Source organism: Oryza glaberrima, chromosome 1 (assembly GCF_000147395.1).
Source record: "Oryza glaberrima chromosome 1, OglaRS2, whole genome shotgun sequence".
Lineage (NCBI taxonomy): Eukaryota > Viridiplantae > Streptophyta > Magnoliopsida > Poales > Poaceae > Oryza > Oryza glaberrima.
Window position 1 is genome coordinate 36084291 of NC_068326.1, and position 18025 is coordinate 36102315.

The following is an 18025-nucleotide window of genomic DNA, read 5'->3' on the forward strand; positions in this document are numbered from 1 at the left end:
AAGGTTAGCTCTTATGTAAGAGCTAGTTTAACATAATTTTTAGGATAAATATATTAAATATATAAGTGAGAAATAGAGAGAAGAAAAAAATTGTAGCCAACATTATAGCTAATCTATCTATACTATTATCAGCGTCACGTGAGCTCGCTGGGTTTTGGACGCCAGCGGAACGGAATGTGGAGAGGTGGGTGGGGCCTCGTGGAGATTCCGGAGTTCGGGAGAATGGACGGTCTTGATTGACTAAGGACGGCCTCGTGATTCGTGCTCGCGGAACTTGCCGACGCGGCACGGCGACAGGTGGCCTCTTGCTCTCTGTCCGGACTCCCGGACTCTTCCTCCGCCGCCGCCGCCATGGCGATGGGCGCGGCGGTCCGGCGGATGCACGCCGCAGCGGCGGCGGCGGCGGCGGCGGCGCAGCCCCCGCGCCTGACGAAGCTTGCGCTGCACCCGCCCAGATCGGTGAGTTCCTCCTCCTCCGCTCTCGGCGGCTAATTACTTCCCGCTTAGATCCCGTGCGCTTTGCCTGTTCCTTGCTTCCTTCCTACTGTTGGTTGGTGGTACTTCGTTTGGTGTCGCGAAGCCAAGTGCACTTTCGGTTCCAAACTCGCTACATCGCCGCATTGGACCACCTGCTGTATTGCTGCTGTGCCGTCGACTTCACTTCATCCATTCATTTACTGTTGTAACTTACCTTGATCCTTCTGTTTGAGTAATGGGATTGCGAAGTGACTAGCTGGAACTCGAATTGGTTCTGAGAGTATTGCTCTTTTCGGCAACGGGGAATGTAGCGAATTCATCATACATTCATACTGTTCATCCGTGGGTGACCAGACAGCGAAGTATGAAAAGAATCGCTAGTGAGCACTACAATTGGTCCCCGCTCTTCATTTTTCCAATTGGGTGCTGGAAATTTTGTGAAATCTTGCGTGCGATCCAGGTGGAGCTCCAAATCAGTGGCAGCAAATAGTCAGTCATCTTTATCCCAAATATCTCGGATCATGTCCTTGTCAAAGTTCCTGCCATGGTAGGTTTATATGTTTGTCTCAACTGAGTTTGTTTGCCGGGTTTTTCTACCGAGAAATTATTGGCTGCAGCTGACAGATATGAGTTGCCAAGACTACGGTTATTGTGTGAATCTTACTTGTGCAAGCATATTTCTGTAAACTCTGTGGCAACTACCCTAGCATTGGCTGACCGACATCATGCTATGGAGCTTAAATCTGTTTGCCTAAAATTTGCTGCTGAAAATCTTTCAGGTAAAAATACTTCACATGCAAGTTAGATTCATCACATCTTATATAGAACTATTAAATTTTTGCCCCTTAAGCATGCTTGACCGCAGGACATCGGCGAGCTGCTCCCTGCCGATGTGAGATGTTAGGGGATTCCTACACCTCTCAAACGCGGTTTCGCAGGCGTCCTGAAACGATGGCTGCTTCCTGAGGTGCGCACATCCAATCAAGAACTGCATACATCACGTCCTTGAATGTTAGTAAGCGCAAGGCATCAGTTATTATGTTGATTGTATTCAAGTTGATACCTGACGGAATGTGATGGATTCCTTGGCTTCAAAATCGAAGTACTGAAATATCTGAAAAACAGATGCACAAGTTCAGCGAAGGGTGTACTGTAACTCCAATTAAGGTTGGCAGTATTTACGCGAGGAGAATGCCAGTACCTTCTTGCAAAGAGGGGTGCAATTAAGGCCAAAATGAGCCCAAAAATCTTGCGCATTCACACGTCCGCTGCAAGGGTTAACCGGTTAAGTAATGTCATTTGTCATGATTCTGTGAAATCATGATAATCGATGTCTCTGATTAGCTCGATAACAATCAATATTCTTTCTCCACCAGTGCATTGGTTTCCATTCTTGATTGAACCACAATGTCGAAGAGTTACCATGTCTGCATCTATAAGATCATCATCACTGAAACACACAATTTGAGAGAAGTGGTTACGCACCCTTTCATCATTACAGGCATGCTCGATCAAACTTCCTGACATATCAGCACTCTGCTAACATGTTGCTTCATACAATTTGCTAATGTGCGCTAATATAGGACATAATTTGAAGATATTTGTTGGTGATTGTTTGGTCGTGTACACCTAATGGCATCAGTCACAATTGGATTGAGCTTACAAGCCACAATTAATAATGAAAATCTCACATTGACTGAAGTGCTATAGCCATCCCATGATAAGTGCTCTAGTTTATGTGCAATTTTATTGTAGAAATTACTGACATAATTTTCTTTTCGTTTTTTCTCATTAATATGATCTTGCTGAACAGGTGTTCCTCCATATTGCTGCATGATGCCTCATGCCTTGATCAGGGTATTGGTGACTATTGAACTATATTTACTGTTCTTCACAGGTGGAGGTTGAATTCACTGATGGTAGCTCATTCCATCTGTCAGCTGAATTTCTAAGAGTACATAGTCCAGCAGCTGACAGCAAAATAATATCAGTATCTGGTGAGAAGGTAATTTTCTGCTACGTAGTATATTTTCTATCACTCCATGATACACTTGATCTTATGGAACGTCTGGTTTATGGTTTATAGACGTACGCACCTATGCTGGGGTGGAAAATTATGCACATTTTGCTTCTGTAGGGGTACACTTTCTGTTTATAGAGTATAGACCATTCTGCCTATACCCATTTGTTTGGTTTTTTGGTCCTACAAACCTTAAAGCACTAAGCTCAGGACAAATCCTTAATAATACATATAATAGAAAAGTACTTTCTCAAAGTCATGCTTTTTATTCCGACTTTGCTCTCTGCTGTAACAGAAAATGTTATAATGTATTTACTTTGTAACTCCTGATCAGGTTATATTTGGGCAACGGTATGTTGGAATAATGTCAGCTGAATCAGTAGGAAACTATGCAATTCGGTAAGGGTCTTATGATGGGAATATCGTTTGCATGCTAAAAAAATCATGGCACATTTTTCACTTACAATAATAAGGAAATTGGTTGTGGCATCTAGTCGCTTATAAACAATTGGACTTTTCTTCTATAAAAAGAGAGATTTTTGTTCTTTTCTCTTCAACGCCTGATATGACCAGTTATTTGTGCCACAGGATACTATTTGATGATTTGCACAAGACGGGGATCTTCACATGGGATTACTTGCATCATCTGGGTTCTAAAAAGTTCAGTCTGACGCGAAATTATATCAGAACTTTGAGAAAGCATGGTCTTAGCCGGGATCCTCAGAGAAGGAAATGATGAACACAAACCTTCACTCAGATTCAGATTGTGACACGAGGAAAACTTATGTACGCTTTCCGTACCAAGTCTCAGTAACAGTAATGACTGCTGCTGCCAATGCTGGAGAGCACTAGAACGAGAAATACAGAATGTATGAAACCAGATTATCAACTGCTGAATATAGTAACAGTTTTAGGAATGGCGACTGAATACTGATGATACTCTAGGGTTCATTCTTTGAGGTTTAAGAATGAGGGCTGCTGTTTTGGAGGCTGATGTTTCAGCCCATCCAAAAAGAGCTGCGTGTAGTGCGTGAGATCTACGCGTGTATCTGACGGAGAAAAAGAAACATACGACGTTTCAATTGGCTGGAATGTTTTTGACTCCATGACTCAATGTCGTTGTCCAATTGTTGCTCCGTAGAGCCATGTGATCCGTGCAGCTGTACACGAAACTACGATTTGAGTCGTGATCACAGGCTTACATGTTAACACGAACAGGCATATCAAACGAATACGAATATAGGTTCGAATATAAATGTGAATATGACGCTGACACGAAAAGGTATACTAGACACAAACTTGAGACTTTCTAGTTAAGGCTAGATAGGCTTACATGCCCATCGTAACAAACTACAACAATTCGAAGAGGGGAACACGAGAGTTTCGACACGTTCCAGTTAGTCAAGCCAATTTTCTAATAATAAAAGGCTACACTTATTTACTACAAATGTAATAGTTAATCTTACATTCTGTCAGATCAAATACATACAGGGAACTAGATAGATGCATCAACGTAAGGGTGTTCTAGAACATTTTACTGAGTCACGTTAATGTTATGGGCCTGACAAGCGAGGCGCTTGAAACATTTTGGCAGTGTTTGGCAAATGTCTAAGGGAAATGATTTCCCACCCCTCTTTAAATCTTAACCATTCATTCTCCCTCATCCATTTAATCCTAACCCTTCATTCATTTCTCAATCCCAATCCCACCCCTCATTTCCCATTATCCAAACACACCCTTTGGGGTAGCATCAGCAGAAAAGTTAGCAAAGAGCATAACAAACGACTTCATCCTCCTGCAATATGCAGTTCAATAATAAGTTATGGCAATTCATAATTTCTTTTGGTGAGAATGCAAATCCATAGTTCTAACAGCTTTAGGTTTGGATAAGAGAGTTTCGAGCTCAGAGAATACCTTCAGACGAAGTGATGAATGAATCCAATCATCTTTGCTTTGAAGGGACCGTTCGTGTCACAGTGGACACCCCATCAACAAATTTCGTTCGGAATATCACATTTGCGTTGTTGAACATGCCCTCTTTTAGTGAGACAACTATGAACTGAAAATGTAGTAGCACCAATTTTCAGAACCCTGAACTCCAATAATGAAATAAATTTGCCTAGTATATGCATTTGTAAATTGTGTGCAAGGATGTGAATTGTGAACTGTCACATGATTGCATCTTTGGAGCAAGCTGGGCACATACCTGGGAGTGCGGAAAATGCGCCTTGATCATTCTACCAATGTTTTGTGTATGGCTCAGATCTAGGGCAGCATCAACCTGCAGTATAGGAACCACAACATCAACTCTTTCCCTTTAGACACTTTCAGTTCAAGACATAGCTTTTACAAGAGAACAACCCTGTTAACAATGAAGAGCCAACAAAGTAACAACTTGAAATGTGGTAGCAATTCTTCCTAACCCGTACTATGGCCTACTCTTTACCATATTGTGTAGGAAATTCAGCAAGACTAATCATGTTCGCAAGTTAAAGCTGGATAGTTGAAAAGGTATTGTTAATTTCATTTCCTGTGCAGGGCTACCTGAAGCTCTTATTACAAAACTAACACACAGTATTCCAATCACCAGATAGATTAGAGTGGATGATGGTAACTGGTAGTTGTAATAGGATGCAAACATACCTCATCTAATATATAAAGTGGTGCAGGTTTGAAAAGAAGTAGCGCCAGGATAAGACTAAGAGCGAGGAGGGACCGTTGCCCTCCACTAAGTTCAGATAAAGATTGTTTCCAAACTGTTCCAAATGCCACCCGAACTTCAAGACCATCCAAAAAAGTACCACCTTCAGGAGGATCAAGTTTGGCCATTGTGCCAGGTAAAAGTGTACTGAATATAGATCCAAAATCCCTATACAAAAGGAAAGGAGAGGTTATCTACCAATGTCTGTTACAAAGAAAAGTAATGCCGTGATACAGAGTCTGAGCAAGTGCAGCCACTGGAAACAATAACAATTTAAAGAAGAATTCATATACTGACTTGTTTACTTTAAGCCATGTGACTTTCAAGGTCTCTTTCTTCTTCTCATCCAACTCTTCTATCACTGTCTTGATTTTTGACTTGTCATTCTGCAGATGAAAACAAAAGGTTTATGTATGCTGCTTTTAAAGTAAGTCCCAGGTTATCACTAGAAAAGGTAAGACCCACCTCAATGATGTTTTTCTTTGACATCAAATCATTATACTCATCCTCTGCCTTCTCAAACATTGCCATAACTTTCTTATTGACCCTCTTCTCAAGACTGCATGTGAAAGTTATTGATAATTTGTGCTTGATGAAATTGCAGATTAACCAATTGAAGCTATTCAGAATCATATGTACCTGGATTGTTGAGCTTGGAGATTTTCAAGTTCTTCTCGTGCTTTATGAGGTTCACATGATACAAAGTCATAATCAGTGCCACTTTTTCCAAACAACTGTTTTTCAGTTGCAATCCAACTGTACTTCTCTACTAACTTATCAACCTTTGAAGAGCAATCCTTCTGCTCAATCTCCATCCTCTTAACCTACATGTTACATGCAATTGTTTAGAAAAAAAAATAAAAGGTCTGCTTCACCTATAAAGCAGAAATATGTAGCAGAGATTACAACCAACAGTTACCTCGTTTTCCATTTTCTTCCTTTCAACATTTGAATCACTTAGTTGCTGCTGCAGTTTTTGCTGCTCCTTGGCCATGCTATTTATCTGTGAGTCACATTCCTTCAGTTTAGAACGCCCAATGTTGAGCTCAGATTCAGCTTGATCATAGTCTTGCTTTATGGAAGCAACCTGCATGGTGAGTGAAACACAGCACAATACTTTAATGAATGCAGTGCAGAGCCTAGTAACAACCCAACAAAGAAACCATTATACAGCATACATCACTACCTTGGTCTGATGCCTATTCAAAGTTTCAGTCATAGCGGCAATTTGAGCTTTTGAAGTTGTCAGTTGCTCTTCAAGCATGGCAAGCTCATTGGCAACAGCATCTTTCTCCATAATAAGCCTCTCCCTCTCACTTTCATGGGCCTGTTGCAAATTAGTGAAATGGAAAACAAGAGATGTCTTAAAGATTGAATAATCAATAATCAAGATTACACTTCAAAAGACGAGAGACAATAGAAATAAAGAATGAAGCCATGAACAATATCATGCCAGAAATTCAAAAGTATGTGAGTTTTCCATATTTAGATGCAATTGTCTAGCTTCTATACCAAAATCAGTCATAGGGTACCATGCAAACTTGAATGTATGTTCAACAATTTCCCAGTGGTTGATCAATGGAAATTAATGAAATTCAGAATCTTCAAAGTAAGCAGTAGGATACGTTTATCTAACTGAATATACATATCAAGAGACAACAAAACTATCCTATGGACTGCATTTCAGATTTCTTTTCTTTTTAAAAAAAAGTTCGTTAGGAATTAGCAGGGAAAAAAAGAAGGAAAAAAATGAAAATACTCCCCAGAGAACATCAGTAAGCTATATTTGTAAATTAGTTACTTCTGGTTAGCAAGACAGAAAACCAACCTTTAGTTGCTTCGACATGGACTGCAACTCCGATTTTAATGATTTGATTTTTCTTTCCAGAGCTTTGAGTCTACCTTCACGCTCACTGCCATAAGTCTTGATGGTCTTTTCTAGCTCAGAAACAGTAGAGACAGATTTTTCGTACTGCGCTTGCTTTGCTTTTAGCTCTTGCTTTGATTCCTGAAGCTCTTGTTCAAGTTTCTTTACAAGTTCACCTAGCTGAATTGCAAACAGAAAAATTATTGATCCAACTGAAAGCTTAAAGGGGTTTGGTATCCATACTGATGAGGTAAGCTGATACCTTGTGATGTTCATTTTGCTCAACACGGTTCTGAAATAATGACAGGTCATATGATTTGAGTTCAAACTGTGATTTCAACTCTGTGAACTTCTTCTGCAGAGGCAAAAGCACCGCAATCTGGAAAACAGGGCATGTTAAAATTCACATGTATCAAACAAATTTAAATTTGTAATAAACAGTAGCTTAGTAGCCACCAAGCTGACACTAGACTAAGAAAAGTAGCATATGCATGATAATTTAGGATGTATTGATGAGTTTGAAGGTAAATGATAGCACTGTAAATGAAATTTCTCTCTTATGATCTTCTCCATCATGTATAATGGCACCAAATTTTATGTGACGGCATTGTTATGTGGCAAAATAAAAACTTTAGAATGGATTCTTTATTATGTGGTTAGCAGCAAGTCTGCATATACTGTGATATAGCATCACTTGACAAGGTCCTGAGTTTTTGGTAGAGTCCTGAGTTCAAAAGGAAGTAGGAAGTACATAGGCAGCAAGTGGTTGCAATGAATTCAGTTAATACCTTTTGTTCAATAACAGAAAGTCTTTTCTCATGATTGGCAAGATCAGCCTCAGCTTTAGCTAATTCATGTAGTTGCCTTATCAAGTCCCCACCACCTCTGCATCAACAAAATCAATAAACAAAAGCAAACAAAGAATCTGTTTATCTGATCATATCAGTCAGTACAATAAATACTAATTCACAGTACTCATTTTAATATCAGACAGCCATCGAGTTTATCTCCAGGAAGTACATAAATAGTACATTGTAATACACCAAAGACCAAGCACAAACGAACAGAGGAATGGAGAAATTAATTACATTTCTGCCCTAGATTATCCTAAAAGGCTTACAATGCTGGAGATATCATTGTTCTTCACATAAAAGCATTGGACACTATAGTAAGGGAACACAATTACCACATTCTACTAGCATAAACCAGGTATAAACAATACGCAAGCAAAAAAAAGTTATAACTGGCACTTGCCTGCGACTACCTCCAGTCAAAAGGCCACTGGGCTGAAAAATGTCACCTTCAAGGGTCACACTTGTACTGCCAACTTCTCTGTTAAATGCAACCTATGGAAAGAACAGAATCAAATGTAACAATAGGAACCAACATTTTACGTATATATCATACTTCAATTGACAGCCCTCAGTAAAAACTGAAGCAAAAAAATTTCCTGAATGCAGTATTACCTCTTTCGCGGATTCCATATTTCGACACACAAATGTTGAACCAAAGACATAAGTCATAGCATTCTGCAATAAGGTAATTTATTAGATAGTCAGATCTAGAAGCATGGAATTTCTGGGACTTACGATCTAATGAAAGAAAAGGTACACAAGGGAGAATGATCTTCTAAAACTGATTGTAAAAAACCTTTGAAGCATTAAAATTAGGTTAAATTGAATCTAGCAGGCAAGAACATCCCAACCAACTGTTGTTTCAAAACAACGCAATTGTACAAATATTACAATAAAATACCAACCTTTACTTCTTCAACATAGCCAACCAGTTCTAGAGCCAATGTTACATTTTCAGCTCCAACCTACATACAAATTAATATGCAGTTGATTTTTTAGATAAGTCATCTACAACCAAAGGTTAGTATATCAAACAACTGTAACCCAATGAAGCACTAACCAGTCTACGAGCTGCCTGCCGAACTCTCTCAGGTATGGTACCTGTCTGGATCTTATTCAATGGTATGATGGTTACCCTTCTTTTGAGATCTCCATTTTGTAGGAGTTGCTTTCCAGTGGTTTCAGTATCAACAACCACATTGTATAGCCTTCCACCAGCAGCAACCTGCAGCAATTGACTATAGTTTGAACTAATACAGATAGACCAGCACCTTCACTGAAAGAAAACTTTAATTTCAGTAGCAAAATTTACAGAAACAAACCTCCAGCGCTGTTGCAGTTGAGCTATCCTTTATTTTGATAAGCCGTGCAACTACTCCTTTCACTTTTGATCTGTCAAAATTCTTAACAGGGTCTCGATAATTGAAGTGAACATTTGCTAGTTCACCAGAGAGAGCACGAATTTTGTCCTTCAGTTTCTGGACGGCGTCTAACTCAATAGATCGATCCTGGGAATGATCATAACACAACAAGAGTAATGAGACGCTGTTCACAAGCATGGTCTAGATTATCTGTAAGGCACTTCTAGTTGGTAGCTTTTATACCGAAGTAATGCTTTCTATTTAGATTCATAAATACCTTTTGCAAAGCTTCCATCTGTCCCTCTTCATAATTTACAGATTGCATGGATGCCTTGACAGTTTCCAAGTCCTTTTCCCTAGCTTTCAGCTCATTCTCAGCCGCAGTAGCTTCATCACGCTTAGATACCAACTGGGCTTTCTTATCTTTTAGCTCCTTCTCAGAATGGCTTATTTTTGTCGTCAGCTGCTTTAGTCCAGATTCTGCCTCTCCGACAGCAGCTTTTGCATCTCTTAGTTGATCTTCTAGGCATTTCTTTTCATTTGCATTGCTTTTTCCTGCTAGTACACCCTGGAAAAGGAGAATTTAATATCCCATGTTACATAAAGTCAAGAGGCTATTAGCTAATATGGCATGTCAACGTTTGCGTACCTGGTATTCTTTCTCACTCTCATCCAACTCTTTTGTCAGATCATCTGCTCTCTTTTTCATGTCAGCTGCACCATCCTCTGCATTTTTTACAGCTGTGTCCCGCTCACTTATAGATCTTTTGATGTCTTCAATGTTCTTGAGAATCTATAAATGAATATGTATATGTACACCTTGTAAGTAACTTGAAATAAATGTAACATGTATAGTGAGCGTCATCAACATATAGTTACCTTTTCAGCACCCTTTTCCTCTGACTTTATTGTTTCCTCTTGATTATTCATCACAGAAGTTTCCTTGATAAGTGCATGTGAGAGCTTATCCACTTTCTCTGACAAAGTTTTCATCTCACCACCTAGTTTAGCTTCTTTTTCAGCAGCCAAGTTAGATATGTTCTTATCCATTTCCTGTATCTCTGATTTTAGCTTCTCTGTGCTTTCATCCAGCTCAACAATCTTTGCCCTGATTTGTTTGACATCATTGAGTGCACCATCTCTCACTCGCTCAGCTTGAACAAACTCATAAGCGATGCAGAATCTTTTGAGCCGATCTAAGTCAGCATTGCCATTGGCCCATTTCATGTACTGACACCGCTCTTTCCTAAGCTTCTCTAATGCAGGAAGGATTTCTTCATCAAGGAGTTTATTAATCTCATCCACTTTATTCTGCTTCTTCTCGAGTGTTTTCAGAGCAGCTTCCTTCTTCATTTCATACATCCTTGTACCTGCTGCCTCTTCCAACATGGAGAGAATTTCTGGAGGCTTCATGTTCAGCACTTTTGTTATGCGTCCTTGCATAATTAGAAAATGGGGATTGTTCACATTTAGCTGCACAGAATGGAAAAGAGTCTGCACTCGGGAAGGTTGTGCAAGATGGCCATTGATAAGATACTTGTTTCGCCCACCAACTACAATCTGCAAATGTAAGGAACAGTACATTAGTAAGTTATACAAGAATGAGATGCACTTGTTACATCAATTAGGAGACATCAAAATGTGGAAAGTAGCATCGGTTGAAGCAGAATGATATAGAGGTTTATGAATTAGTTGTCAGCCTATTGAGAAGCAAAGTATTTAACATCACAGGTAAATTACTCCTAGATTTGATCCAGCTCCATACAGTACAAATCACAACTCCTTGCAATCTACCAGAATCATATTTTGTCCACCAAAAAAAAAAAACTAACACAAAGACCCAGTTTAACTCCTCAATCAACATATTGATCAACTCAAAGCTTAGATGGCCATAGCTTTAGTAAAGGGGAAAAAACTTAAAATCATTTTGAAAGCCTAACTCCGTGTTCAAACTTTCGTAGTCCAAAACCACCAAGGCTCGCCTTGAGTTCAAGGAAGCCAACACAACATATATTCACTTAAACCCTGGAATCAACCATTTCACCCATTCCCACGGTAAGTCTTAGTCGCACAAAATTGTAAGTAAGCCTCTAAAATAGTCTCAGGGGACCAGGCCTCACACTTAACAACGACCTAAATCAGCACCACCTCGTGGTAGTACCAAATTACTAAAAATAAAACTCGGAATTCATCTTCAGATGTTGAAATCCATCTTCTCCGTGCCCCAGTAACACCACAATCAGCACAGTGTCCTCTAAGACCAACATATAAACCGATAAACAGCGTCAATTTGGAGAACTCGTGAGGACCAAACTCTAACGGAATCCCTGGAATTCCTCCCCAAATCCACCCAAGGAGCCCAAACACGCACGACCACAGAAGAAATTCTCAAAAGGCAGCATAGCGAACGAGAGCAACGGGAAGGTATATTGACCTGGCGCGTGACGGTAATCTCGGGTGAATCCTCATAGCCGAGCGGCGAGCGGGAGCGGTCGGAGTTGTCGAAGACGATGGAGACGGTGGCCTTGGTGACGCCGGCCTGGCCCTGCTTGTAGACGAGCTCCTGGAGCGAGGCGGCGCGCACCTGGCGGAGGTCGGTGATGCCGAGCACGAAGCAGATGGAGTCGAGGATGTTGGACTTGCCGGAGCCGTTGAGCCCGGTGATGGCGTTGAACAGCGGGTCGAACCCCGACACCACCGTCCGCCCGGCGTACGACTTGAACCCCTCCAGGCATATCTCCTTGATGTGCATCCTCGCCGGCCGCCGCCGGCGGCGTCGCCGGCCGGAGGTGGGTCTAGGGTTTGGTGGGTTTGGGCGCGAAAAATTTTCGGGGCGTGGGGATTTTCGGGGTTGGGAATTCGAAATGCCGCGGCCGCGGTCGAGTCGAGTGAGGTGGTGTCTTATATACTCGTGGGCTGTATGATTATCTTATGGGACTTTTTTTCCATGGGCCGCGTATTAGCCATTTAGCCTGTTACTAGGTGATATCCTTTACGCACACCGGAATTTTTTTTTTACAAGCAAAAAAAAAATCAGCATATCTTGACAAGGCTTTATTTAGCACAGCTCCAGATCCAAGATTTAACTGAGTACTTCTAACTCCACAAATCCAAAGATATGAATCTACGATTTCATTAATAACATTTAGATAAATCATTTATTTCTGTTTTAAATAAAATATAAATTTTAAACTGCTACTCCCTCCGTTTCAGGTTGTAAGACGTTTTGACTTTTGTCAAAGTCAAATTATTCTAAATCTGACTAATTTTGTAAAAGAAAGTAGTAATATTTTTAATTCAAGACTAATATATTATGAAAACTTACTAATTTTGTAAAAGAAAGTAGTAATATTTTTAATTCAAGACTAATATATTATGAAAACTTATTTAATTATAGATTTAATGAAACTATGTTGGTGTTGTAAATATTACTACATTTTTCTATAGAGTTAGTCAAAGTTAGAGTAGTTTGACTTTGACTTAAAGTCAAAACATCTTATAACCTGAAACGGAGGTAGTATAATTTAACATACAAACTTTTGAATCCATCGTGGATCTAGGATCTAAAGTTGTACCAAACAAGACCTAAGTAATAAAATTCTATTCCGTAAAAAATCAAATTACTGTACCTGTATGTTTGGTCAATCACATATATCACTGAATCTCTCCATAAAAACAACATATGATTGTTTCTATCAAAGAGAACTGCAACATATAATTGTTTACATCATGTTAAGAACACTAAATAAATCAAATACAACACCAGTGGTAGCAAAATTTGCTATCTACGAACACAAACTAGTCAAAAAAAAAAGTGAACATGCAACTCTACATGTCCCCAAAGCTAATTCTGATGGCTTCAATTACAGATGTGTTGTCAGCCTCTAGAGCTCCCAAACTCTACCCCTTTATGTACTGTATTGGCAGAGGAATACATTTCATGATCGCAATGTTGTTTATTTTGTAGTCAGACGTGGGCCTTCTGGCTTCTGGAAATCCTCGATCTCGAAACACTTCTCCTTCGATCAGTGAAAAACATGGAGATCACTAATAAGAACACTGCAATTGATGCTGCCCAGACAGCAATTATGCAGATCCTTGAAGATCTAGCTAGCCTCCTTGCTCTATGTACAGATGATATAGTGGCTGCAACTCTTTCGATAGGCTTCAGCTTAGCCACATCAATGTGGGATTTTTGCTTAATGTTATGTATGAATGACTGCTCCGTGTTTCCTCCTCCTAAATCGTTGGAGGCTGTGACTTTCTGGAATTTCTTAGAGGCACCATCAACTGGGCTTGGTCGAGGGCAATCTCTGCTCTTGTGGTGCCAATATAGAGCTTTGTTCAAAGCCCTCCCACACGCGATGCTGAGAAGATCCCTCTCCCGTGCAGCTTGATCTTCTTTCATGACAGTAGTTGGGTCAGGTGGTTCAGGGAACTTGGCCCAGCACGTGTTTACCACATCAACATTTCTCCAGTCAGCCTTGTCAAAGCTCCAATTACCAACACCAAATCTCAGCCCGTAATGGAAAACCTTGTAATGTACTTCAGGTACAGGAACATAGCCTGGATATATCAATATGTCCCTCCTTATAATGTGGTGCAGGCCAAGCTGCATGTCAAGTGAATTAAGAATGTGTCAGCTGACAAGATAAAGCAATGAGCAGGAGCTAGCTGATGACATAATTTTATTAGTTGAAACAATAGAACATGTAAGCCAAATGCTAGCTGAGCCATACTACATTACTAGTTTACTACTACTCCGTATTGTATAATTTACGAGTGCAGCTACTCATAATAACTCCCTAGAACTTACTACCCCCGTCCCAATATATAAAACCCTAAAACTAGATGGGACATATTCTAATACTATGATGTCTCATCCAGTAACTAGGTTCTTATATTTTGGGATGGAAGGAGTATAAAGGCGATATTGCGTTAATAGTAACTGCTGAAAATGTCAAATGCTTGCATTACATTTGCATGAGTATAGCTTGTAGTGTGATGTGGAAGGATTCAAGGCACAGCCTTGAATGTAGAGCTGATAAATCACAACTAAACATACCTCAGCTGCTGCAAAAGAGTAACCATACATCTCGCTTATCCAGCCAGACGAATATATGTCACCAGTAATGTTTGTTGCATAGTGAGCTTTGTCAGCACGAACTTCCTCTGTCTTGTGCAGCCATAACATGGCAAAACGGCGGAGATCATCTATATGCATGATAATGACACCACCAACCTTGTCACATGCAGACGGATTGCGAGTGTGTATCTTTGCAAGTATGTTGTCGCAACCAATGAGATATCTGATACACAGGAAGGATGATATTACCACATGATTGACCAAGTACTTTAAGCCAAACCAATGATATTTTTGATAAACAGGGAATCATATTACTAAACAACTGAGCACAAGCTACAAATTCAATAACATCACAGCAAAATCTTACTCATAAGGAGTTGAAACTGGATGTCCAAGTTTTGCCCCATATTCCCATGGTGTAATGGGACCTCTCATTATCATATCAGCATCCAAGATAACAATGAATTCAGCATCCGTCTCTACATGGCTAATCCAATGGAGAACTGCTGCTGGTTTATTGATTGCAGGGTACCTAGCAAAGGAATGAAGAACGTAGGTCATGCCCTGAACAGAAGTATTAGACATGATATTAAGTTACAAGTTTGTACCAGTCCCCTGTCAATGGATGTCTGTTCATGGATGGAACATAATGTGTGGGAGCAAGGTCGTGGCCCTTATAGTTCTTCAAGTCCTCATCGCTACAACTCAATAAGCGTGTAATATTACCAGGTTGTCTGCTTACACGAAGGCTGTGCATGAGTCCAACAGTTTGCCAGTCAAAATATGGCGTACATTCAGTAGAGAAAAGGGTATGTATTTTTGGTAGCTTGTGATCTTCTTTCAAGGATGCAACATGTTGCACAATATTTCTATTTTCAATCGTTTGACCGTTCCAATGCTTTGGTTTTGTAAGCTCTGAAAACCGTCTGCTCTTAAGGAAACTCAGATATTTTGACCATTGTGGTTTTGGACACCCAACCGATGCATGATGCAACACAAGACCTTCATTCAAGGTGTTAATGCATTCAATGCTTAGATATAATCCACGCTTTACGTTCGGGTCAGATTCCATCATCTCAACCTATATAACATTCGCAACATTAAAGAGCCTCATACAGTTAAACTAACTACAAACAAAAACATAAAAAAATATTCTTTTCAAAAGAACATAAAAAATATGATTGGGAATATTGTTTACCTCTCTAGGAAAAGGAGGTGGAGGGAATAAACGGTTGCAATCATAAGCTATTCCATCCTCATGGTGTTCTAACTTACTGAAAGACCAGTTCCCAACTTTAAATGGCAAACCATAGTGCAGAATAAGAGGATCAATTCCAATTCTTGGAGTATAGCCTGGGTAAATCATTATGTCATCGTTTATCTTGTGTCGTAGACCTACCTGTTCAAGGGAACAAATAAGGAAGGTGCAGGAAGGATCATATAAAACACATCCTGTGGAGATTATTTACTTTGGCAATAATGCATAGAGGAGACGAGCAACTGAGCTTACTTCTGCAGCACCAAATGAGTACCCATACATCTCACTGATCCAACCCATTCCATATATATCACCGGTAATATTAGTTGACCAATGAGACTTATCCTGCCTCACTTCTTCGGTCTTCGAAAGCCATAGAGGGGCGAGAGCCCTTAAGTCATCAATATGCATTGCAAGAATTCCACCAACTTTATCACAAAATTCTGGGTGTGCAGTGTGCAACTGGGCAAGGATATTATCACAGCCCTTCAAATACCTAGAAAGATAAAATATATTAGAAGCCAGCTACTGATGACCTGATCCAATAGTGGAAAGATACTGCACACACAACTGGTCTTCTCATAAGTGAAATGCAATGATTGATATAAAACTTGCCTACAGTCACAATGCAACTTTAGACAATATTTTATTTTATTGCTGTTCTAACACGTTTAGAAATAAGGATGTCAAAGAAGTATGGCGTGTACTGTACAAAAGGCAAATGGAACTTGAATTAACAAATGGGTATCTAAACATAGGTATCTTACAAGATGAAGGGTGAATGCGCAATATCCAAATCATGTTATGTAAATTTTAACTTTTCTGATTAAGTACGAAAATACTACAGAGAGGTAAAAAAGGGAGTTAATGCTGATTACTGAATGCGTAAATCATACCCATAGTAAGCAGCAACAGGCTTGCCTTTTTCTGCGCCAAGTTCCCAAGGAATGATGGGACCACGAACAATTTGGTCAGCATCCAAGATCACAACCCAATCAACATTATTCGCCTCCACACTATGCTTCAACCAATGCACCACCCCTGCAGGCTTATTGATGGCTGGGTACCTTCGCAAGAAAAATGACAGGAGAAAGTAAGCTCACTTTCGTTCTGTAGAAGGCATATTATAGTGCAGTTACAACTTCTCCAACTAGGCTCATCTTTCCGGTCGCATATTTCTCAGCTGGATCTTTCCTATTGCATATCATCCAACAGTATACAGCTCATTCCAAAAGGTCTTTGACTATAAATCACCTCATCATCCTCAAAAGTTAAAACCAACATTCCAACACTACAAAATTCACAATGCACAAGTACATCATGCTGAGAATTCAACAGGTCCATTCCGTAATTCATCCCAAATCCTATCGTAAACATTTTGCATCCTTCACATAGTAATCAAACTATGCCATAAATCAACGGATAGTTTGGCAGGGAAGGTTGAAATTTTCCAAGTGTGACAACTTATAAAGGAACAAAAAGTCATGGCAATGCATGAGGAACGGCGATGTGTATGTGAACGACGATAGTTACCAATCGCCGGTTCGTGGGTGGCGGCTGTAGGAGGGGACCTGGAGGGTGTGGCCGATGCGGAGGCCGCGGTAGGAGGGGAGCTGGTCGGCGGCGCAGCTGAGGAGGCGGGTGACGCCGCCGGGCTGCCCCGCCTTGCGGAGGCTGTGGAGGAGCCCCACCGCCTGCCAGTCGAAGTAGTCGCCGCACTCCACCGAGAAGAGCGTGTGCAGCCGCCGCCCCTCCCCCGCCGCAGCCTCGGACGAAACCGGGGACGGCCAGAGCAGCAGGAGCGCGGCGACCACCGCCACCGCTGCCGCCGCCATTGGTGGGGGTGGGTGGGGGCCGGATCTCGCAGCCTGGATCCCGCCTTTGGGCTGACCTCCGGTTTAGCGCTGGTTCGTTTTTTCTCGTTTCGTCTGTGTATGTATGTACACTGTACACTGACAATGCGAGGATTGAGGAATACGCAAGCCAGCCTCGTTGGCGTAAGTTCAATACTATACGCCACCAGCCCACTACCTCAAAGAGCTGAAAATACCGTTAATTTTCAACCAGCTCGATTGTCTTCCTCTAGACGTCTCTAAATATTTATCGCTGTTAGAGCATGCTCAATGTTTGTGATGTAGTGTAACTTTAAGGTGGACCTTATAAATAATGAGCTATTGTTAAAGCCATACCCACAATGTTATGGTTAGAATTTAGCCACAAGATAAGCCCATATAGAATGGAAAAATAATTGTTTCATCTCTTGTTCATAAAGTGAATGAGAGAGAAAAAATATTTTTTCTTTTTCCTTGTGGTAGACCTTAAACATAAGGCGCACCCTAAGCTAATGCTACTTTTTGTCAGGGTTATGGATACCACATACCTAATAATAGTTGATTAAATC

The 18025-nt window shown here is 40.5% G+C and overlaps 3 protein-coding genes across 10 annotated transcripts; 1 reads left to right on the forward strand and 2 right to left on the reverse strand.

Moving 5' to 3' along the window:
* Positions 1–279: 279 nt before the first annotated feature.
* On the forward strand, positions 280–3414 carry LOC127760019 (uncharacterized). Of its 7 annotated transcripts, none has more exons than XM_052284228.1 (4): positions 280–459; positions 2375–2482; positions 2832–2896; positions 3086–3414. In XM_052284228.1, the coding sequence occupies exons 1-4, from the start codon at positions 352–354 to the stop codon at positions 3231–3233; spliced, it is 429 nt and encodes a 142-aa protein (XP_052140188.1). In that variant the 5' UTR covers positions 280–351; the 3' UTR covers positions 3234–3414. The 7 variants fall into 7 exon arrangements, 1 of the variants encoding a protein (XP_052140188.1); XR_008015034.1 differs by lacking the exons at positions 280–459; positions 2832–2896 and adding exons at positions 474–1256; positions 1343–1488 and having other exon boundaries at positions 2291–2482; positions 3086–3234; XR_008015038.1 differs by lacking the exons at positions 280–459; positions 2832–2896 and adding exons at positions 474–1256; positions 1343–1488 and having other exon boundaries at positions 3086–3234.
* On the reverse strand, positions 1810–12144 carry LOC127760017 (structural maintenance of chromosomes protein 2-1-like). Of its 2 annotated transcripts, none has more exons than XM_052284224.1 (21): positions 11715–12144; positions 10160–10840; positions 9930–10073; positions 9558–9848; positions 9242–9427; positions 8980–9144; positions 8825–8884; positions 8532–8594; positions 8320–8411; positions 7854–7950; positions 7328–7444; positions 7027–7245; positions 6385–6525; positions 6118–6285; positions 5838–6022; positions 5664–5757; positions 5496–5584; positions 5141–5366; positions 4704–4778; positions 4412–4556; positions 1810–1927 (listed from the first exon to the last, which is right to left on the reverse strand). In XM_052284224.1, exons 1-20 carry the CDS (start codon positions 12030–12032, stop codon positions 4440–4442), a joined length of 3528 nt encoding a protein of 1175 aa, XP_052140184.1. In that variant the 5' UTR covers positions 12033–12144; the 3' UTR covers positions 1810–1927; positions 4412–4439. The 2 variants fall into 2 exon arrangements, with proteins under 2 accessions (XP_052140184.1, XP_052140185.1); XM_052284225.1 differs by lacking the exon at positions 1810–1927 and adding an exon at positions 3511–4292.
* A 686-nt stretch (positions 12145–12830) lies between these two features.
* Positions 12831–17520, reverse strand: LOC127760549 (peptidyl serine alpha-galactosyltransferase). The gene is made up of 8 exons (XM_052284831.1): positions 17158–17520; positions 16521–16691; positions 15877–16120; positions 15565–15765; positions 14975–15447; positions 14734–14898; positions 14346–14589; positions 12831–13892 (listed from the first exon to the last, which is right to left on the reverse strand). The coding sequence occupies exons 1-8, from the start codon at positions 17457–17459 to the stop codon at positions 13248–13250; spliced, it is 2445 nt and encodes an 814-aa protein (XP_052140791.1). The 5' UTR covers positions 17460–17520; the 3' UTR covers positions 12831–13247.
* Positions 17521–18025: the final 505 nt, after the last annotated feature.

Coding starts and splice junctions, on each gene's coding strand:
- LOC127760017 (XM_052284224.1), bottom strand. CDS start 12,032: ATGCACATCAAGGAGATATGCCTGGAGGGGTTCAAGTCGTACGCCGGG. Junction 9,849..9,929: donor AGAGTGAGAAAGAATACCAG/GTACGCAAACGT, acceptor CTCCTTTTCCAG/GGTGTACTAGCAGGAAAAAG. Junction 5,758..5,837: donor CTCCAAGCTCAACAATCCAG/GTACATATGATT, acceptor TTTCACATGCAG/TCTTGAGAAGAGGGTCAATA.
- LOC127760019 (XM_052284228.1), top strand. CDS start 352: ATGGCGATGGGCGCGGCGGTCCGGCGGATGCACGCCGCAGCGGCGGCG. Junction 460..2,374: donor CGCTGCACCCGCCCAGATCG/GTGAGTTCCTCC, acceptor TGTTCTTCACAG/GTGGAGGTTGAATTCACTGA. Junction 2,897..3,085: donor GTAGGAAACTATGCAATTCG/GTAAGGGTCTTA, acceptor TTTGTGCCACAG/GATACTATTTGATGATTTGC.
- LOC127760549 (XM_052284831.1), bottom strand. CDS start 17,459: ATGGCGGCGGCAGCGGTGGCGGTGGTCGCCGCGCTCCTGCTGCTCTGG. Junction 16,121..16,520: donor CCTGTTGCTGCTTACTATGG/GTATGATTTACG, acceptor TTATCTTTCTAG/GTATTTGAAGGGCTGTGATA. Junction 14,899..14,974: donor CATCCATTGACAGGGGACTG/GTACAAACTTGT, acceptor TTCCTTTGCTAG/GTACCCTGCAATCAATAAAC.